Consider the following 24,128-nt stretch of genomic DNA (forward strand, 5'->3'; position numbering starts at 1 on the left):
CAGTGGTCAAGTGTCCTTGAGTTCAATCCTTGGTACCCCACTCCAAAAGAATTTTATTGGATATTTATTTATTTATTATTTATTTTTAAATAGAACCAGAGGATTAAATATACTATTAAGTAGCTAGTTCATGGTGATAAAACATTCCAGGAGCAGAGCCAGGACTGTCATAGGCTTTCCAATTTCAATAATCTGCAATTCTCAAATACATAGATTGCTCTTCTAAAGCCTAGAATTTGGCTGTAAAGAGTAAATTATATTAATATCAGATGAGGTAAATCTCCATTCACAATGGAATTAAAGGGATCCAGAAAGTGGAGATTTTCATGAGCAATGGGTCTAATTTGGAACAACAGTAATGATGGTGCTGAAAAAGAAATCCTAACTCCAAGCTTCTTCATGGAAGGATGTCATGCAGAGAGGCAGAGCACTTTTCCCCACAAGAACTATATCTGAATATTGTGTTCTTTTTTTCCTACCTCCTGTTAAAATGATGTCTTCCAATGATCATGACCTAGAAGAGAGAATATAGATGATTGAAGAGTTTAAGAAATCATAACCATAAAAAGAATAGCAAGAAGACATAGCTATATTGTCGTAATTCCTGTCCTCAGATATTTTCAGGCATTTCTGAAAAGAAGTGAGGTAGCTTTTTGATGAGAACTGTTGCAGTGAGGGAAACAAGGACCATTGATAGGTCCAGTGATTTTCACAGATTTTACCATACTGTGAGGTAAGGAGAGTTAACTCCTAGGAACCCTCGGAACTTTACATCTGTGATATGTAATTACATGCTTAAATTTTGTTTTAGTTATATTTTATAAAAGTATAGTTAATTTTGAATTGATTTTATAATTAAACATTTTATTTTGCTTCAGTTTACAAACAGTTCCATGGAAAATGTATCTTTCCTCACAATAGAGTGATCTCTATTTTTAGGCATCATTAACAAAATATTTTAGAAAATAATTAATGAATATAAGACAATGATAATCCACTTAATTCCATGTTAAAAGGGATTTGGCTGATCACAAGGTATTTTATTAAACTTTGATAACAATAGAGATTTACTCCAAATTGGATAAGCATGTACGCTGTCTCAAAATGTGTTTCATTTTATTTTAATATACTTTACATTGACTAGATGTAGAAGAGTTTCTTGTTAATAAAAGCACTCTACCATCTCTACCTCAGCTAATATATTACAAACACTTCTCTTTGTTTTCCTGGCACAATGAAAAAATTGACCTGCTGACATATGATGAATTCCTGACCCAGAAGTCTTAATTTCTCTAAAATTGTGTAACTCAAAGCTCAGAAATTAGTAATAAAGCAAAATTTAAAATGATTGAGGAGAAAATAATTGAATTGCTTTCCATCTCATCCATGGCATATAGATGCCAAGGGTTTTGACAGAGTTGTCAAAAACTTTGGTTTTCTCTGTCCAATAGAAGACAGCCTACAAGAAATCATTTACAGGAATAATTAAACATGCCAAGATGAATTGATTAAAAGTCATTTTTGATCCAATTCCATCTATTTTCCTCATAAACTTTAAAAAATTGATTTACAACATATGGTGCTAATCAAGCAGTATTATTCTTACTTCAAATGTATCTATCCGGTAGTGGGAAAAAGGGACCACATTCATTTGGATAGTCTTGAATATTATTATTTTAGACAGCAATAGATAGTAAGGCAATTTTAAAATTGTTTATTTTAAGAAAGATTACAAAGGCAGGAATTAAGCTTCATCAATGAATTCATGTCTACAGTTTGAGATTAATCTTCAGAAGTGTTTAGATTCTCGATTGTTTTAACAAAATTACCCAATACACTTTAGTCATTCTCTTAAACTTTTGGTTTTGTAACTTGTATCTTTGGATTAAAAAAATGGTATTAAGTTTAGTTATATCATGAAGTAAAACCCAAGTAAAGAAATGTAAACTAAAGTTCAAAGACTCATTATTTGTTGATAAAAGAGCAATTGGTTTAGGTGGCTTGAAGAAAGTGTAATAACAATGAGTCACTTATATTGGAAAATGAAATAAGAGGTAAATTATGAGCATATAAAAGATCATAAGTAATTATGAATGTCTACCACATGTTTTTAGGTCAGACTAAAATATGGCATCAATACAGATATTTATATAACTGTTCTACTGTACTTAAAATATATACTACTTTATAAGAAAAAGAATATTGTAAATTGATCCATTATTGGGATATAGCAGAGTTGATGGAAGGAATAAGAAAGAGCTTTATATGTGAGAAGAGATATCAAAGGAAGGCAAACTTGCTCACAGGTCAAATCACAGGTAAAGAAAGTTGTATTGAAACACAATAATGTCCATTTATTTATGTATTGGGTATGGTTACTTTTATATTACATTGCCAAACCTAAGTAGTTGCAAAAGAGACCCTTTACAAAAAAGGTTTTCCAAAAATAGATTGCAGTATATCAATATCTTAACAAACTACACTTTGTTTCTTGTTTGTGCTCACTTCTAATACATTTCACAAGGGTCTCTGCACAGTATTTCACTGAAAAATCATTGCAGACTTTATATCTTTTTTTCTTTTTTTTGCCCAAAAGTGAAGTGCTATTAAATGTTTCACATATGAAACATTTTTTAAAAAAAAAATTGTGCAGGCATTACTTGAAATTCTTCATTACTAAACTGTCTTGGTGCAAGATTAGAATACATGGAATACTCATGAACATATGTTAATGCAGTGGTATGGTAGGGACTTTCTCAGAACAAAGGAAAATTAACATGGCACCATCAAATTCACCATGCACATTCCACAACTCTATTGTAACACTGTTGCAAATCTATAGTACAGAAATATAATGCTCAATTAGAATGTATATTACCTTATATGGGATACAAAATGCTAGAAAATAAAGAGGAGCTAACAAGATGTATATAAGGCAACACCTCCTGCTTTGAGGCCTCAGCCTTTGGATACAAATCTGCTGGACCAGTGCCAACACTAATATGCTCTGCTTCCTGCTGAATGCCCTGGTTCCTGGTCTCTCTGTGGAAGAATCCTGTAACAGTGGCAATAATAATGCAGTGAAATATGGTAAACTAGTTCTAAGATCAGGTGAGACAGGCATCATCTTTCCAATGTTCTTCTTCAGTTAATGCAGATGTGGGAATGAGAACATGAAAATTCACACAATGTCTTTTAAAACTCCCTTCTGTTTTATTTTCATTACATTGAACTATCTTATGTCATATGGCCACATTTAATTCAAAGAATGGATGTAATTTCCTACCAGTTGTGTGGAAAGAAGAGTCTATGTATATTTTTGTAAACAATCCTTATGAGAGCAAAAGTAGAAAAAAAGAAATATTTGAAGTTATACATAATCATGATGAAGTCATTGCCAGACATGGAGTATCATGAAGTATGTGATAGCTTTGGGCAAAGAGGGATTTAGAGTTCAGGGAACACAAATATATTGGTGAAAACCACAGTAAGTTAAACAGGAGTGATATACGAGGATATATAGAGAGAGATATGTGAGGATATATTTATTTTAATGTCATTTTGTGCTCCTCTAGGGACAAATAAATATTACCTATAGTCTTACTTTCTTATACTTAATTTTAATGAGTACTTATTTCCACACTATTCACACATCCTAATTTTTTTCCCAGAAGTAACATGTAATCCTCCTTATATTCCAAATGGTGTTTACTCACCTCAAAGGATTAAACACAGAACTGAAGATGAAATCAGATATGAATGTAAAAGTGATTTTTATCCTGCAACCAGAGGAAATACTGCAAAATGTACAAGTAGTGGCTGGATACCTCTTCCAAGATGTAGCTGTAAGTTTCATTTATATCTTGAGCTACTTTGGAATTCTGAATTGATTTTTCTACTAAACACACACACACACACACACACACACACACACAAACACACACACACACACACACAGTGACAAGACCAAATAGTTGTCTATGTTTATGTACATAGTATGTACATAGAGCCTTTAAAAGCATTATTTACTTTTCTTAGTATGAAAATCACATCTTAGTAAACTAAAAACAGTTTCTTGCAATTCAAAAAATGTATGTGTGTGTGTATATATATATATATATATATATATATATATATATATAAATGTATTTCTCTAATTAATAAAATTCTTCCAATATGTGAAAAAACATTGGGTAAAAAAATACTACCTTCTAACAGATAATATGTTATTTGTTTCATTAAAACAAATATCCCCCAAACATATTTGTTTAATACCAAACATTTGCTGTCTCACAGTGTCTGTGGGTGAGAAATTTGGGAATGACTTCCCTGGGTAGTTCTGAGTCAGTTTCTTCTTGTGGTGCAGTCAGTACATCGGAGTAATAGACTGTTCTGCAGGATCAGCTTCCCACATGGTTCACTCACATAGATTTTGGCAGGAGGCCTCAGCTCCTGACCACATGGGCCTCTCCTTAGGTTACCTGAATGACAGCTAACTTTCTCCAGAGCTACTGATGAGTGGAGGCCTGAATACCACTTAGGATCTACTCACACACTCTTGCTACTACCACATCTAGTCTTCAGAAATGAGACACTAAGTCCAACATGCCCCCAAAAGGAGAAAAATAAAGCTCCCCTATTGTGATGGAGGAGTGCTGAAGGACTTATGTAGTTTCCTACAAATCTTACATGTGGCAAAATTCCACTCAGGTCAAGACTATTTTATATATGGAATGCTTTCTTGGCCCTCTTCAAGTTTTAGTGTGTCTCCACAGTCATATTCCTTTTCTTTCTATCTAGCAGTACATTTTAAAGGTGTATCACACTTAAACAAAAATGTGATGATGCAAATGATTGGTCAATGAGTTCAATGTTAGTTCTAGGCAAAATTCCAGTAACTAACAGAGAAAGCTTTTATAACTGTGAAACAAATTTCAATGTGCATTAAGAACTATAAGGTCAATGTTTAGTGATTTTATAGTTGACTTTGACAATATGGATTGGCTCAAATATATCTGAACCTGCCTTTCACAGGTTCTTATGGATAAGACAATGAAATTGACCAGTTAGATGGTTTATCTCTTTGCAATTTCATTAAATAATCTTATCTGATAATCAAGCAAGAGGACTTTCTTCTCAGGACAACTCCATTACTCATTGGTGACATCAAATTATTTAATGGCTCAGGGAAAATGTAGTATAAATTCACAACTTGAATGACACAAAGGATGATGTTAGTGAATCTACACTAGGACATATCATTCAAAGAAAATTGTACATGTCAAATTGAATCAAATAGGATAAATTTCTGCAATGGTAAATCTAAAATCCTGGGCTTGAGTCAAAGAAATAAGCTTCCCTGAAAACAAGCTAGAGTAGCCATTCTTCATATCTGACAAAGCAGATTTCAAGTAAGAATTAATCAGAAGAGAAAAAGAGAGCCATTACATCCTAGTAAAGGAAACAACCCAACAAGAAGAAATAATAATAGTTAATATATATGCCCCAAATGTCAACATAATACATTAAAAAAATACTTCTTAAGGGGCTGTGGCTGTGGCTCAGCAGTAGTGCATTTGCCTGTGAGGTTCTGGGTTCGATTCTCAACACCTCATATAAATAAATAAAATAAAGGTCTATCAACAACTAAAAAATAAAAAATAAAAAAAAAATACTTCCTGACATTAAATCCCAGATAGATCCCAATACAGTAATACTGGAAGATTTCAATACATGTTTATCACTAATAGACAGGTCATCAACACATAAAATAAATAATGATGTATCCAATCTGAATGTATTCAAACTCAATTTATCTTTTTCTAAGCAATTCATGGAACCTTCTCCAAAACAGACCATGTTCCAGGTCAAAATGTAAGTCTAAGCAAATACAAAAATAAAATTGATATAATCCCATGCATCCTATGAGAACATACTGAAATGAAACTAGAAATCAAAAGCAAGAAAAATAACAGAAACCACATAAATATGTGGCGTTTAAACAATATCCTTTTAAGAAGGATGGATCAAAGAATAATTGATGGAAGAAGTAAAAAATATTTAGAAACAAATGAAACCAAAGATATATTAAATCTCTGAGATAGTATAAGAGCAGTACTAAGGCTAAAATTTATTTCATTGAGTATCTACATTAAAAATATAGAGAGAGACCAAATAAATAAGCTTATGTTACACTTCAAGGCCTTAATTACAAAATCAGTAGAAGGTTGGAAATAATAAAGATCAGAGCCAAAATTAGAAGAAAACATAAAATCAACATTCCATCATATCGGTGCAAGCACTGACTTTCTGAATGAGACCCCTAAAGCTCACAAAATTAAACTAAGAATCAGTAAGCAGGATGCCATTAAATTAAAAAAAGATCCTGCTCAGCAAAGAAAATGATGAAGAGAGTTGAAGAGAGAGCCTCTGGAATGGGAGAAAATATTTGTCAGTTACTCCTCTGACAAGAGACTAATATCCAGAATATATAAAGAACTAAAAAAAAAAAACTCAATGCCAAAAGCAAACAAACAAACAGACTCAAAGAAGCAAACAAATAGAAATAGGCCAATCAATAAATGGCCAAAAGAACTAAACAGAAACTTCTCAAAAGAAGAAACCCATCATGCTAAGTGAAATAAGCCAATCCCCCAAAACAGGGGCTGAATATGTTCTCTGATAAGTGCATGCTGATCCATAATGGGGTGGCAGATGGGATGAGTAGAGGAACTTTGAAATGGGCCAAGGGAAGGGGGGGAGGGGAAATAGGGGTAGAAAAGATGGTGGAATGAGACACACATTATTACCCTAGATACATACATATATGAATGGTATGACTGTACGTCATGTACAATCAGAGAAGTGAAAAATTCTGCTCCATTTATGTACAAGGAATAAAAAAGCTTTCTGCTGTCATGTATAACTGATTACAACTAATAAAAATGAATAACAAAAAAGAAACACAAATGGTCAACAAATATATGGAAAAATGTTCAGCATCTCTAGCAATTAGAGAAATGCAAATCAAAACTATACCAAGAGATATGGACTGTACACCAAGAAAGTACAGTTGAAAGGAATCAATAATTATCAATCTCATGAATAATAATAAATGCTGGTAAGGATTTTGAGGAAAAGGTGCAGTTCTGCATTGTTGATGGGACTGCAAATTAGAAAAATCACTCTGGAAACCATGGGGAGATTCCTCAAAAAAAAACCTAGGATTTAAACTGCCATATGATCCAGCTATCCCACTCTCAATGTTTTTCCAAAAGGCCTAAAAATGAGCATCCTATTGTGATACAGCCACATCAGTATTTACAGCAGCATAATTCCCAAATTATGGTTTCTACCCAGAAGCCCATCAATAGAGATTAGAAATGAATTAGGAAAATGTGGTACAGGGGCTGGGGATGTGGCTGAAGCGGTAGTGCGCTCGCCTGGCATGCGTGCGGCCCGGGTTCGATCCTCAGCACCACGTACCAACAAAGATGTTGTGTTTGCCGAGAACTAAAAAATAAATATTAAAAATTCTCTCTCTCTCTCCTCTCTCACTCTCTCTTTAAAAAAAAGAAAGAAAAGAAAAGAAAATGTGGTACATACATACAAAAGAGTTAACTCAGCCGTAAGAGTGAAATAATGACATTTGCTGATGAATGGATGGAAATGGAGAAAAATCATGCTAAATGAAATAAGCCAGACTTAGAAAATCAAAGATTGAAAGTTTTCTCTCATATGAGGAAGTTATAGTAAATTTAGGGAAATAAGGCAGTGGGGGTGGGGATCAGATATCATAAAGATATAGGGAAGATCAGTGGTAGTAGCTATTGGAGAATGAGAGGGAAGAAGGAAGAGAAAGAGGAAGATAAATGGCATGAATTTAACCAAATCATGTCATATTCATATATAAACATCCCAAAGGAAATTTCCCTTTTGCATGTGTAGAAGAAAGAAATTTTAATAAAGAAGAGGAGGGAATATAGGGAGAGAAGAAGGGAGGAAAAGGATGGATGGGGCTTGAAATAATATTCCTTGCATATTTGATCCTGTCAAAATGAAACCAATATTTATAATGTTCTAATACAAAAGATGAGCAAAAATTCAAAACGTATAAAGCAAATTATCATTTTTAAGAGTAGAAACGTCTTAAAAATGGTCTGTAATCAAACATAAAGGAAAGTGGAAATATTAATTAGAAGCTGTAGAATATTTATTGTATGTGTGTATACATGAAGGCGATGGGGGCGATTCTTTATAACATCACACAAGATTTCTTGAAACAGAATCATATTGCATGGAAAAAATTAATGCTATTTGGATATTAAAAGGACTAGGTTTTCTCTAAACAATCTCACGAAAGAGTACTTTTTCAAGAAAATAAAAATAAACCTGACAATAAAATAAATAACAGCACTTAAATTTGTGTTAAATTATTTAATACATAAGAATAAGTCACTAAAATATAATTATATTATACCTTATTGGAAAACATTTTAGCACATTAAAAACATCTCATTTCCCAACTGAAGTTAGGAGAAAACTATTGTTTATTATAATCTTAACTATTTTGATATTAACAATATTTCTAGTTGATTTCTCTGGTGACTGAAAAGATATCATTTGACTTCACTAGCAAAGACCTCACAGAGCATAATCATCTAATTTCTATGACTTTTCTTGTCCTGGAAACCTTATAATTATGTTAATAATAACACATAATCTATTACTTAAATGGTTTATTTCTGATATGTTTCTCAATAAAATAAAATATTATTTATCCTATTTTTTTATCACAAGTGAAACCTTGTGATTTTCCAGAAATAAAACATGGACGTCTATTCCATAAAGAAAGATATAGACCATACATTCCAGTACCTATAGGACAACAATATCTCTATGCATGTGATTACAATTTTGTGTCTCCTTCAAAATCATACTGGGGTTTCATTCGTTGCACAAAAGAAGGGTGGCTGCCAGAAGTACCATGCATCAGTAAGTAAATGTCTTTACAATGATACATGTATCTTTCAATGAGGGAAGAAAGAAGCTCATAAGTATTTACATCTGTCTTGCATGACAAATTAGGGCCAAGGGAAGAATTGTGTGTGCAAAAAGACCCAATTAGTTTTTATTTTTATAAGAAGCTCTTCATAAAAAATCACATGAAAAACAAAGATACAAGAAAACCTGTATCATTTATACATATTTTAGTTACAAAACTAAAGATGAATTCAATGTTATTGATTTTTATTTTTTAGCAAACATCTGGTATAGTAGTTTTAGGTTTTTCTTAATTGCACAGTTTGGGGTGCTTATGCATTCTCTAAATATTATAAAGGTAATTTTTAGTCCAGTATTTTGTTCAAATTAATGTTTTCACTTTTTATCACTTTATGCTCCTTAGGACAATGCATTTTCAATTTTGTGGAAAACGGACATTACTCAGGTGAAACAAGACATTTACTGCATGAATCTGTTAAAGTTGACTGTTATCCTGGCTATAGTCTTTCAAATGGTCAAAACACAGTTACATGTACAGAGAATGGCTGGTCCCCTCCTCTCAAATGCATTCGGATTAGTAAGTAAAATGCTCTGATATCTATACTCATGATTTTTTAAAGGCCCATCTACATTAAACTGGGGAAAATATTTATAATAATTTGTTTCCATGTTTCAAGTGTGTAAAAGTGGAAATCAAAATTTATTGTTAAGTATGTAGCAAAATAAGTGCACCTTAGTAAACAGTATACAAGAATATAGTAAAGAATTTGAATACAGGTGCTGGGGCTGTTACTCAGTGGTGGAACACCTGCCTTGCATGTGTGAAGCCCTGGATTCCATCCCAAGCACCAGATAAAGAATAATAAATAAAGGTATTGTGTCCATCTAAAACTAAAAAAAAAAAAATTAAAAAAAAGAATTTGAATACAATATTTTTGGTTTAATTAAGCCATATGCATATACATTGAAATTAATCATTTGACTCAAAATTATTATAAAATTATGATATAAATAAAAATAAATACAATGAGAGTAAAAGATGTCAGTCAAGAAGTGATGGGACATTTTTGCAGTTCTGCCCTTTGTCTCTGAGTATTTCTGGGACATTTAACAGAAAGGGGTCTTCTGGGACATTGTACATATTTTGTTTTAGGTTTTCTGTAGTGCTTGTATTAATATACATTCTGGTCAATGCTGCATTCTTGCTCTATGTTCTTGATAATGATTAAGTGATGTTGTATCTTAATATTTACTAGATAAATGGCAATAAAGTGGTAAAACACTGAAATGTTGATATGTGCTTCTTCTATTAATAATTGGGTTTAGCATACATTGTTATGGGCAAATGGGTAGTTCATTTTTTAATCTGTAAAATGCAGATTGATAGTTTTTTTCAATTATCTTTTTGGAATCTGGTGTTTGTTGGATTCTTAGTAATTCTAAATATCATTTTTCTTTCAATTATATGTATTACATATGTGTTCTTAATTTATGTGGCTTTTATTTTTTCTTTAGTGTTTACTATGAATAGTATTGTTCCTTTCACTATAAGATTATCAGTGGATTTTATTGCATATTCGATTGTGTCAAAATGAAACCAATATTTATAATGTTCTAATACAAAAGATGAGCAAAAATTAAAAATGTATAATGCAAATTAACATTTTTAAGAGTAGAAACTTCTTGAAAACGATCTGTAATCAAACATAAAGAAAAGTGGAAAAATTAATTAGAAGTTGTAGAATTCTCCAGAAAGTAGACATACTTTTTATTCTAAAAGTTATATTTTGTCTTCATACTATTAATTCATTTTCAGGTGATTTTTCTGCATGATAATGACACTATTTCCTTTGAAAACAATATGGGAAAATTCAACATTTCCCCAGTAATCTATATTGTACCTTTTCATATATCATAAAAATGAGTACTGACTATTTATACTCTGTACTCTATTTTGCAATATTAGCAAATAATGTTTTAGTAATCTTCTACCTTAATCACTATAGATTCATAATAAGTATCGCTATCTAATCATGACTTTTCACTCCAATCTTTTTTTTATCAGTTTTCTTGGGAGATGACACTTTGATCTTCTAAAAACTTTTAAATTTAGGTTACCATGTTACTTTAATTACCCTGTTTAGATTTTGTTTGCATTTCTCTTGGGTCTGCAGAATAATTTACAAAGAATTCATAGCTTAATGATATTGACCTTTCTCTTTTAGAAATGAAGTATATTTCTATGTATATATTTCCACATATATATTCTGTATTTCATATCTAGGTCTTTTGATACACATATTTGCTCATGAAAAGCTTTGAGCTTTTCTGAACTTTATTCTTTGTAGGTAACAGGTCTATCCATTACTGTTTAATCTCTAAGAATGTTCTTTTATCTTTGGCAATTTTAAATTTTACAAGATTTATATTATTAATTTGCTTAAAATTTGTGTTGAGCTTTTACTTGATAGTTTTTAACTTTCTCTTCAGAACTATTTTTTGCTTATATTCTTATTTTTCCTGTATTTTTTCTATCCGAAGTGTTTGTTATTTGGGTTAATCTGCTTTGAACGTATAACAATTTTTTATATCTCTGGTTGTATATAAAGTATGTTGACACCAATTTGTGTCTTCATACATGTACTTTGGATAATGATGTCTATCACATTCCACCATCCTTGCTAACCCCCTGCCGTGTCCCTTCCCCTCCCTCTCCTCTGCCCTATCTAGAGTTCCTCTATTCTTCCCATGCTCTCCCTCCCTACCTCACTATGAATCAGCCTCCTTATATCAGAGAAAACATTCGGCATTTGTTTTAATACTCCTGTTTCTTTTACCATGTTTAGTTGCCATCTACACATCTTGGGTGAAGACTCTGAAAAGCTTTTGCCTACTTTTCTTTGGGTTGTTTTTTATATATATATATATATTAATATATTCTGGATACCCTTTTATTGGGTAGACATGCTGCAAATATTTAAGTCCCATCTGTAGCTTTGTTGTTCACTTTGTTAACTGTGTAGTTCATAGAGCAAAGTGTTTAATATTTAATTTCATTCAAAGTATCAAATTTTTCATTTGTGGAACATGTCTTTTTGTGAGTATAATTCACAATCTCTTTGCTGAAACCAAGGTCATATACTTTTGTCAAAATTCACCTCTTACCTTTAGTAGATGATTCAATTTTTGTATGAGGCTTATGTGGAGACTTGTTATTGTCCTTTTGAATGCCTGATTGTTCTAGAATCTTTTGTTGAAAAGACAATGTATCCTCCACTGATTTGATTGTGCTTTTGGTCCTTTGTTAAATAGCAATTGACCATGATATAAATCCAGTTCTGGACTACACATTCTCTTTCATTACTCTATAATTTTGCAATATCTCTGTTTTAATTACTGTTGCATCATATAAGACAAAATATTCTGTATAAGTCCTCTAGCTTCTTTTTTTCCTTTTAAAATTTTGGATACATAAAAGCATAGAAATTGTGCATATTAATGGGGTAATGTGAGAGTTCCATACATATTTAAATTGATTAAACGTCCATTTCCTCAAACATTTTTAAGAATTATTTTGATATTGTAGCCTCTTTGCCTTTTCATGTAACTTTTAGAACCAGCTTTTTCAGAAATATGAGCAGACACAGTGGTTCATGCCTATAATCCTAGTGGCTTAGGAGGCTGAGGCAGGAGGATTCCAAGTTCAAAGCCAGCCTCAGCTACAGCAAAGTACTAAGTAATTCAGTGATATCCAGTCTCTAAATAAAATATAAAAAGGGCTGAGGGGTGTAGTTCAGTGGTTGAATGCCCTTAAGTTCAATCACTAGTATCCACCCACTAAAAAAAGAAATATGAAATACTGCTTGGTTCTTTATTGAGATTGAGATATACACACATACAATGTATGTATGTATATACATATATATGTGTATATGTAATACATATATATATAGGTTATCAATATAATATTATTGGGTTTCAATTCATAAATATATATCTGTATTTAGTTATACTTTCTTTGAAAACTTACACCTTGGTTTTGTGGGTTTCAGCATAAAGATCCTATCTGTAATTTGTTAGACATATAACTCATATTTTTAATGTCATTTATTTTTTCTTGAGTGAGCTGTGGTCGTCTGTGGCTTTCAATGACTTAGTTAATTCACCTAAGTTGTTATATTCATTGACATAAATCAAATATTCCTTTTGTGGTCTTTTAATATACATAAAAACTAGTGAGGCCATTCCTAGCATTGCTATTATTGGCAACTTGCATGTTCTCTGTTTTTCTTTTTTCCTTTTATTATTTCCTGACAAATCTGTTTAAAAGTTTAATCAATTTTAGGGACTTTCTAAAATAACAAACTTCTAATTTTTATGTGTGTGTATGTGTATATGTATGTGTATATTCTATATATCATGTATATTCATTTAATAAATATATATTATGTGTATATGTTACATATTAAATATATCATATATTAATATATAGTATTTGTGTGTACATAACATAATATGTAATGTGTATTCTATATTACATGTAATATTTCTTTTTTCTGCTCTATTATTTTAGTTCAAATTTTTGTTGTTTCCTTTTGTCTGCACACTTCATATTCAATTTTTTCTTCTTTTGCTAATGTATTAAGATAGAGGCTAAAGTAATTTTTTAAAAAATATTTTTTAGTTGTTGATGGACCTTTAATTTATTTATTTGTATGTGGTGCTGAGAATGGAGCCCAGTGCATCACGCATGGGTGGCAAGCACATTACTACTGAGCAACAACAACAGCCCCACCCCCCAGGCTAAAGTAATTGATGTGAAACCCTAATCCTTTCTGTACAGATACTTAGTGTCATCAATTCTTTCCATATTGCTTCAGTGGCACTCCAGAATTTTGATACACAGTTTGTACATTGATGTGTGGTTGGAGAAGAGTGAACATTACCCAAATAGTTTTGTTTTGTGTGTATGTGGCGTGGGAGGTAGATATTGACAAAACTGTGTTTTCTTTCACTTTCCTTCTATCTTCTGACTGAAGAAACAGGCTTTTCTTTGTCATTACTTCTTGGTGTTTGGGATTGGAGACCTGGACAGTTATCTGTTTTTTGTTTTTATTCTTTGCAGTACTGGGGATTGAACCTAGGGCCTCACAAATGTTAGGCAAATGCTACATCCCCATCCTGGATCACCTGTTTTGAATTTTGTTTTGAAAAACTAAGTTTGTTTGAACATTTTTTTTATCTATTTTAGTGTTATTAACACTGGTTCAGGGAGCTTTTACTCCGGGACTAGTTTATTCAGAATATTAATAAGGCGACTTTACTAAATGATCTAATCCAAGGCTCTTTCTACTCTTACCATTCAAAATTGAATTTCTCCCAATGTGTGAGTGCTCTGGAATCTTTGACCTTATTCTCCAGTGGTTTTCTTCCCTCTGGTAGTTATTCTTTGTTGCCCAGTGTCATGGAATTTTGTCCTACAACATGTCAGCATTCAGCTAAAGGATTTAGGGGATTGCTATGCAGATTTGTAGTTCTTTCACTCTATGATTTCTTCCTCTTTGGTTTTCTATCCTAAAAATTCTTGTGACCTCAATCTCCTTTAAAACACTGATTATTGTTTCCTTTGCTTATCAAAACTGCTATCTTTTGCTTGGATTCTTCCTGTATGCTGTTTTCAGGAGAACTCCTCCTATTTTATCTCTGAGATTGTCCTCAGGTGGTGCTGCTTGTATTCCAGTCTGCAACAAAAATGATTTTCGACTATTAGTTCAGTTTCTTCATTATTTGTGGCTGGAACTCTGTTTCCAATTATTATTCTTGCTTGGTCTTCATCAGTTTTATTTCTGTACAAAATCACTCTTGCTTGTTTACTTTGTCTCATTTGTTTTCCAATTGATTTCTGCTATTTGATTTCCCCAGAATTGATAATCATGTTGGCTTTTGTTTGCTTCTTTCTAATTTCTTAAAGTGAACAAATTATTGATTTTTATTCTTTAATAATTTAATTATAGCTATTTAATGCTAAATTTCCCTTTCAGCACTAATTGTCAGTTTATGTTTTATTTAATGTTTTCATTATCATTCAGTCAAACATATTTAATGTTTTTTTTGTTTCCTTTTTAATCTATATACACATGAAGCTTTATTATGGAAAGAAACCTAATAACTGACAGATGTCAACTTTTAGTTTCATGTTAAGTTATATGTAATTTGAGGAATCATCATTTTAGCCTGAGAACATCAAGAAATATGTTGGTCTTTGTCATTTTCTTTGAACTCTATGCATCCATTATGTTTTTTTTTATTGTTGGTAGTTCAAAACATTACACAGTTCTTAATATATCATATTTCACAGTTTGATTCAAGTGGGTTATGAACTCCCATTTTTACCCCGTATACAGATTGCTGTATCACATCAGTTTCCCTTCCATTGATTTACATATTGCCATTCAAGTGTCTGATGTATTCAGCTGTCTATCATATTCTCTACTACTCCCCTCCCCTCCCCTCCCCTCCCCTCCCCTCTTCTCTCTCTACCCCCTCTACTGTAAATCATTTCTTCCACTTGTATTATTCTTCTCTTACCCCTCCTTTCCTCTTATATGTAATTTTGTATAACCCTGAGGATCAACTTCCATTTTCATGCAATTTCCCTTCTCTCTCCCTTTCCCTCCCACCTCTCATCCCTGTTTAATGTTAATCTTCTTCTCTAGCTCTTCGTCCCTACCCTGTCCTTAGTTACTCCCCTTATATCAATGAAGTCATTTGGCATTTGTTTTTTAAGGATTGGCTAGCTTCACTTAGCATAATCTGCTCCAATGCCATCCATTTCCCTCCAAATTCTATGATTTTGTCGTTTCTTAATGCAGAGTAATACTCCATTGTGTATAAATGCCACATTTTTTTTATCCATTCATCTATTGAAGGGCATCTAGGCTGGTTCCACAATCTTGCTATCATGAATTGTGCTGCTATGAACATCGATGTAGCAGTGTCCCTGTAACATGCTCTTATTAGGTCTTTAGGGAATAGACCGAGAAGGGGAATAGCTGTGTCAAATGGTGGTTCCATTCCCAACTTTCCAAGAAATCTCCATACTGCTTTCCAAATTGGCTGCACCAATTTGCAGTCCCACCAACAATGAACAAGTGTACCCTTTTCCCCACATCCTCTCCAGCACTTGTTGTTGTTGGACTTCCTAATGGCTGCCAATCTTACTGGAGTGAGATGGTATCTTAGGGTGGTTTTGATTTGCATTTCTCTGACTGCTAGCGATGGTGAGCATTTTTTCATGTACTTGTTGATTGATTGTATGTCCTCCTCTGAGAAGTGTCTGTTCAGGTCCTTAGCCCATTTGTTGATTGGGTTATTTGTTATCTTATTGTCTAATTTTTTGAGTTCTTTGTATACTCTGGATATTAGGGCTCTATCTGAAGTGTGAGGAGTAAAGATTTGTTCCCAGGATGTAGGCTCCCTATTTACCTCTCTTATTGTTTCTTTTGCTGAGAAAAAACTTTTTAGTTTGAGTAAGTCCCATTTGTTGATTCTAGTTGTTAACTCTTGCGCTATGGGTGTTCTATTGAGGAATTTGGAGCCTGACCCCACAGTATGTAGATCATAGCCAACTTTTTCTTCTATCAGATGCCACGTCTCTGATTTAATATCAAGCTCCTTGATCCATTTTGAGTTAACTTTTGTGCATGGTGAGAGAAAGGGATTCAATTTCATTTTGTTGCATATGGATTTCCAGTTTTCCGAGCACCATTTGTTGAAGATGCTATCCTTCCTCCATTGCATGCTTTTAGCCCCTTTATCAAATATAAGATAGTTATAGTTTTGTGGATTGGTTTCTGTGTCCTCTATTCTGTACCATTGGTCCACCCACCTGTTTTGGTACCAGTACCATGCTGTTTTTGTTACTATTGCTCTATAGTATAGTTTGAAGTCTGGTATCACTATCCCGCCTGATTCACACTTCCTGCTTAGCATTGTTTTTGCTATTCTGGGTCTTTTATTTCTCCATATGAATTTCATGATTGTTTTATCTATTTCTACAAGAAATGCCATTGGGATTTTGATTGGCATTGCATTGAACTTATAGAGAACTTTTGGTAATATCGCCATTTTGATGATGTTAGTTCTGCCTATCCATGAACAGGGTATATTTTTCCATCTTCTAAGGTCTTCTTCTATATCTCTCTTTAGGGTTCTGTAGTTTTCATTGAATAAGTCTTTCACCTCTTTTGTTAGGTTGATTCCCAAGTATTTTATTTTTTTTGAGGATATTGTGAATGGAGTGGTTGTCCTCATTTCCATTTCAGAGGATTTGTCTCTGATATACAGGAATGCCTTTGATTTATGCGTATTGATTTTATATCCTGCCACTTTGCTGAATTCATTTATTAGCTCTAATAGTTTCTTTGTAGACCCTTTTGGGTCTGCTAGGTATAGAATCATGTCATCTGCAAATAGTGATAATTTAAGTTCTTCTTTTCCTATTTTTATGCCTTTAATTTCTTTCGTCTCTCTAATTGCTCTGGCCAGTGTTTCGAGAACTATGTTGAACAGAAGTGGTGAGAGAGGGCATCCCTGTCTTGTTCCAGATTTTAGAGGGAATGCCTTCAATTTTTCTCCATTCAGAATGATGCTAGCCTGAGACTTAGCATAGATTGCTTTCACAATGTTGAGGTAGACTCCTGTTATCACTAGTTTTTCGAGAGTTTTGAACATAAAGGGATGCTGTACTTTGTAAAATGCTTTTTCCGCATCTATCGAGATGATCATATGGTTCTTATTTTGAAGTCTATTGATGTGGTGAATAACATTTATTGATTTCCGTATATTGAACCAGCCTTGCATACCAGGGATGAATCCTACTTGATCATGGTGCACAATTTTTTTGATATGTATTTGAATCCGATTCGCCAGAATTTTATTGAGGATTTTTGCATCTAGGTTCATTAGAGATATTGGTCTGTAGTTTTCTTTCTTTGAAGTGTCTTTGTCTGGTTTCGGAATCAGGGTGATGTTGGCCTCGTAGAATGAATTTGGAAGTTCTCCCTCTTTTTCTATTTCCTGGAATAGCTTGAAAATATTGGTATTAGTTCCTCTTTAAAGGTTTTGTAAAACTCTGCTGTATACCCATCTGGTCCTGGGCTTTTCTTAGATGGTAATCTTTTGATGGTTTCTTCTATTTCCTCAATTGATATTGGTCTGTTAGGTTGTCTATATCCTCCTGACTCAATCTGGGCAGATTATATGACTTAAGAAATTACTTCTTTTGCTGTTGTTTTGCTCTTCTTTTTCTAGGATTTTGAGATGAAGTATGAGATCATTTATTTGTTGGTTTTTTTCTTTTTTTAAGGAATGAACTCCAAGCAATGAATTTTTCTCTTAGAACTGCTTTCAGTGTGTCCCATAGATTCCAATATGTTGTGTCTGTGTTTTCATTTAACTCTAAGAATTTTTTAATTTACTCCTTGATGTCTTCTAAAACCCTTTGATCATTCAGTAACCTATTGTTCATTCTCCAAGTGATGCCTGATTTTTCCTTCCTTCTTTTATCGTTGATTTTCAGTTTCATTCCATTATGATCAGACAAGATGCATGGTATTATCTCTACTCCTTTATATTGTCTAAGAGTTGCCCTGTGACATAATATATGATCTATTTTTGAGAAGGATCCATGTGCTGCTGAGAAAAAAGTGTAACTGCTTGATGTTGGGTGGTATATTCTATATATGTCAATTAAGTCTAGGTTGTTAATTGTGTTATTGAGTTCTATAGTTTCCTTATTCAACTTTTGTTTGGAAGATCTGTCCAGTAGTGAGAGAGGTGTGTTGAAGTCTCCCATGATTATTGTATGGTGGTCTATTAGACTCTTGAACTTGAGAAGAGTTTGCTTGATGAACATAGCAGCACCGTTGTTTGGGGCAAATATATTTATGATTGTTATGTATTGTTGGTGTATGGGTCCCTTGAGCAGTATGTAGTGTCCCTCTTTTTCCCTTTTGATTAACTTTGGCTTGAAATCTATTTTATTGGATATGAGTATGGACACTCCTGCTTGTTTCCGCAGTCCATATGAGTGATATGATTTTTCCCAACCTTTCACCTTCAGTCAATGTATATATTTTCCTATCAAATGCATCTCCTGTAGGCAGCATATTGTTGGGTCTTGTTTTGTGATCCATTCAACTAGCCTGTGTCTCTTACTTGGTGAGTTTAAGCCATTAACATTTAGGGTTATTATTGAGATATGGTTTGTTCTTCCAGCCATATTTGTTTATTAATGTTACTAAACCTGATTTGTTTTCCTCTTTGATTATTTTCCCCCTTTACTGTCCTACCTCCCACTGTTGGTTTTCATTATTATTTTCCATTTCCTCTTCCTGTAATGTTTTGCCAAGGATTTTTTGAAGAGATGGTTTTCTAGCTGCAAATTCTTTTAACTTTTGTTTATCGTTGAAGGTTTTAATTTCATCTTCCATCCTGAAGCTTAATTTCGCTGGATACACGATTCTTGGTTGGAACCCATTTTCTTTCAGTGTTTGAAATATGTTATTCCAGGATCTTGTAGCTTTCAGAGTCTGTGTTGAAAGATCAGCTGTTATCCTGATTGGTTTACCCCTAAATGTAATCTGCTTCCTTTCTCTTTTAGCTTTTAAAATTCTCTCCTTATTCTGTATGTTGGGCATCTTCATTATAATGTGTCTAGGTGTGGATCTCTTATGGTTTTGCACGTTCGGCATCCTGTAGGCTTCTAGGATTTGGGATTCTGTCTCATTCTTCAAGTCTGGGAAGTTTTCTCGTATTATTTCATTGAATAGATTGTTTATTCCTTTGGTTTGGAGCTCTGTGCCTTCCTGTATCCCAATGACTCTTAAGTTTGGTCTTTTAATATTATCCCATAATTCTTGGATGTTCTGCTCATGGTTTCTTAGCAGACTTGCTGAGCTGTCTATGTTCTTTTCAAGTTGAAATACTTTGTCTTCATTGTCTGATGTTCTATCTTCTATGTGATCTACTCTGCTGGTAGTATTCTCAATTGAGTTTTTAAGTTGGTTTATTGCTTCCTGCATTTCTAGGATTTCTATTTGTTTGTTTTTTATTACCTCTAACTCCCTGTGAAATTGATCTTTTACTTCCTGGATTTGTTTATGTAGTTCCTTGTCAAAGTGATCTTTCATTGTCTGATTTTGCTGTCCCATGTCTTCCTTGAGACTCCAGATCATCTGAAGCATGTATATCCTGAATTCTTTGTCTGACATTCCATCTGTTGCAGCTATTACCTCTTCTAGAGTTGAGTTGACCTGCATTGCTTGTGGTCCTTTCTTTGTCTTTTCATACTGCTCGCGTTTTTTTCTGCGTGGTGAAACTGTTGTGTTTTTGAAATTTTCCCTCTATTTATTTATATTGCTCTTGTATAGTTGAAAAAATTCCCTTGCAGGGCAGGTAGTGGCTGTGATCCTCCTCCAATTATGGTGATCTGTCTAACAGGCTGGTAGGCCGCTAGGTCTGCTCTACTGGTCGGTCACAGGTCCACCTACCCTGCAGGCACGTGGGGCAGCTCTGTCACTCCGCAGGTTGCTGGGCCTGACCTGCCGGTGGGTCGCAGGTCCGCCTACCTCACAGGTGTGGGGGGAGGGGGCGGCTCCGCCCCTCAGCAGGCCGCTGGGCCTGATGTGCTGGTAGTCAGAGTTCAGCCTGACTAGCAGGCAGGGGGGGGAGGCGGGCCTGCCCCTCAGCAGGCTGCTGGGCCTGATGTGCCCGGTGGTCAGAGTTCCACCTAACTTGCAGGCATGGAGGGAGGGGGCGGGCCTGCCCCTCAGCAGGCCACTGGGCCTGATATCCATCCTTTATATTTTAAGCACACAATTATGATGACATTTCAAATTCTTGGAGCCAGTAGTAACTGTGCTGACAATTTCTTTAAGATCATTTCCTGATCTCAGGAACCCCAATTGGCTAGATGAGGTTTGGATGCCTAAGGAACCCAAATTATTTTCAGATGTGAAGCAAGTCCTAAGGGAAAATAAACACATTGTCTATGGAGTTAGGCATTTTGTCAGATCCTGGATTCATTGTTTCAGAAATTTCGTTTTTTTGTTTTCAATATAAAAAAATAAATCTGCATGTGTTTAATTTTTAGAAATTTGAATTACCTAGAGATACTTTTAAAGAAAAACATGAAATCATGATGTTCCTTCTGATTTAACAAACTGGGAGGAAAGAGTATTTTCAATATTAAAGATAATAATCTATTTTTAAAGCAGTGAGTTAAATTAATGCCTCTTGTAGCCGTATACAAAGGATTGTTTTGTTTAATAGGCTAAATAGTCAATGTAATTTTTTTTTGCCATATTTCTGTCATGTAATGTAGCCAAGGAAATCTAATTACATAATTGTAATTAATTGTACTGAAATTTCTTATAATTTCTCAGAAGGGATTATGAATGTTTAATTCTAACCTTGTTACCCCCCCCCAAATAAAAGAGATAAAAAAGCATTTCATTAAGGAGCTTTATTTAATATTTCTGGAAAGTCATTGCTTAATTTCTCTAGCACAATAACCTGGGTGATTAATAATTATTCCAGAAATTTAGATGTAAATGACTCATTATTTTTGCACTGTCATATTATTAGAGTCTTTATATAATTATTACATGTGCTTTTCTTTTCCTTATCCTGTTCCCTTCTAGAAATATGTTCAAAAGATGATATAGAAATTAAGAGTGGGTTTCTTTCTGAATCCGATTTTATATATAATCTAAATAAAAGAGCACAATATAAATGCAAACCAAGTTATGCAATTGAAGTTGGTAATACATCAGATAGATTACCTGCCTCCAAGATGGATGGTCAGCTCAACCACCTGTGTTAGAAAGTGGTTTATTATATTAGTATCATTATCCTGATGATATACTAAAGTTTAACTTTATTCTTTCTCATTGTGACTATGTGGTTTCATTTCAACAGGCAAACAAAAACATTTGATGAAAAGTATATGTCATCATTTTTTTTTCTCAGAATTTCTAGTATGGTAGAACATAAGTACATCTTTCCTCCCCTGACACACATTTTAAAGAATACTACGATTTAGAAGTGACTCAGGGAGCTTCATGTGTATTCTTGTGCTAACTCATTTATTTTAGCTGAGATCTTCGTCACTGTTAGGTATAACTGTGTTTTAGGTGGTCAACCTCTTATATCAAAGACTTTGCTCCCAGACATAAAAGTAATGTTCTTAGTGAAAATATGGGGCCTTGGTATATAACCTCAGAATATTTTAACCTTTATAACTTATATGTTTGACATTGTAAAATAGGTCTACTTCTGAAAAACCTCCCCCTTAAACATCTGCATAAACATCTAGGTATTGGAAAGGAGGAAGTGTTTCAAGATGGTACCAGTTTTTGCTATGCTGAAAGATTTTCCTGCTATAATACCCAAGGTTAATGAAGATTTTCTAGGAATGATTATTTCTATTTATCTTTGTGTTTAATAAACACAAAAGCTATTCAGTAATATTTTGGAAGCAATATTTAACATACTTTAAATGACATGACTAAGATAGTCATTCTTCTTAATTTCTATTGCTTATTTTACAATTTCTATGCTTACAGCATCTAGCTAAAAAATGATACAAATTGCTGCCTTATAAAATCATCATATGCTAAATTCTGATAAATAACCCATTATGAAACTTTCTCATTAAGAAATAGAAAATCTTAGTTAAAATACATTAATATTTTGTTAATTAATCCATCTTTCTTCTATTATGTCGCAACTACTAATAAGTCAGACATCTTAATTCTCAAAATGCCATTACAGTCTTCTAAAACAAGTAATACATATTTATTTTATTACTAGCATTTATTACTATTTTAATACTAGCATCAGATAAATGCTTAAATAAAATAGAATTTTAAAAAGTTTTTAAATTTTTTTTAAACTTTCAAAGTTTTTAAACTTTTCAGAGAGTTTAAGCAATCAAAAAAGGTTATGTAGGAACATATTTTTTATTTATAGTAACCTTCAGAAAAAATGATTTATCACTGGTCTTAAGCTATTTTTGTATAGTACTTAATTCTAATCACATATTTACTTATAAAGTCTGTGTTCTTGGGGTGAGATTTACTAGTATTGTCATTTAAATTACAATAGAAATAAAATCCTCAATTTCATTATGCATTAGAATCTTGTGATATGCCAGCATTTGAGAATGCTAAAACCAAAAGTAATGCCACCTGGTTTAAACTCAATGACAAGTTGGACTATGAATGTAATGTTGGGTTTGAAAACAGATTCAGGCGTGCCAAAGGATCCATAGTATGTCAGGATGATGGATGGTCACATAAACCCACATGTTATGGTAAGTACTGTTTGAGAAATTTGTTTTCTATATAAAAAATAAACCTGAATGTGTTTAATTTTTAGAAATTTGAATTACCTAGAGATATTTCTAAAGAACAACATGAAATCAAGATGTTCCTTCTAATTTAACAAACTGGGAGGAAAGGGTATTTTCAACATTAAAGATAATAATCTATTTTTAAAGCAATGAGTTAAATTAATGCCTCTTGTAGGCCATATAAAAAGGATTGTTTTGGTTAGTAGGCTAAATAGTCCAAGTAACCTTTTTTTTGCCATATTTCTGTCATGTAATGCAGCCAAGGAAATCTACTTACATTATTATTGTAGTTTCTTTGATATGTCCAATTAGAAGACTATAAAATTGTGGTAGATTTTGGCAATATGGGGCTCCTGTTATAAATACTGGTACTGGTTGCCAACAAGACCACCCAATTTTGTAACAGGAGGAAGTAAAGAACAAGGGTGTGTAAATCTAATGCTGGAAAGAATCAGAAACTGATGATTCTATTGTATTTTGAAGTAAGAGACAAGGGCATTGAGGTTGAGTAGTGCATGAGGGAAAGAGGATGAGGAACACCGTGTAATGTTCAAAGGCTTAAATTTAAATGGTAGTAGAAGATACCACACCTTGAGACTTGATTGGCAGCATTGAGCATCCACTAAAATTTAATCCATTTAAATTAAAGCAATTCCGTTTGTAAGATAGGGGAAAATGATTAAAAAAAAAAAACCCCACAAACCCAGGT

General features: G+C 33.2%; 1 protein-coding gene across 2 annotated transcripts in view; it reads left to right on the forward strand.

The window, feature by feature from the left end:
• Window positions 1-24,128, forward strand: part of LOC113177812 (complement factor H-like) — a 73,183-nt gene that overhangs the window by 24,712 nt on the left and 24,343 nt on the right. Inside the window, exons 7-10 of one of the 2 annotated variants that reach the window (XM_077802486.1) lie at window positions 3,672-3,845; window positions 8,800-8,994; window positions 9,407-9,580; window positions 23,204-23,380. In XM_077802486.1, coding sequence (XP_077658612.1) covers window positions 3,672-3,845; window positions 8,800-8,994; window positions 9,407-9,580; window positions 23,204-23,380 — 720 coding nt within the window. The remainder of the gene's footprint in view (window positions 1-3,671; window positions 3,846-8,799; window positions 8,995-9,406; window positions 9,581-23,203; window positions 23,381-24,128) is intronic. The other variant, XM_077802487.1, reaches the window with a different exon arrangement.

Source organism: Urocitellus parryii, chromosome 9 (assembly GCF_045843805.1).
Source record: "Urocitellus parryii isolate mUroPar1 chromosome 9, mUroPar1.hap1, whole genome shotgun sequence".
NCBI lineage: Eukaryota > Metazoa > Chordata > Mammalia > Rodentia > Sciuridae > Urocitellus > Urocitellus parryii.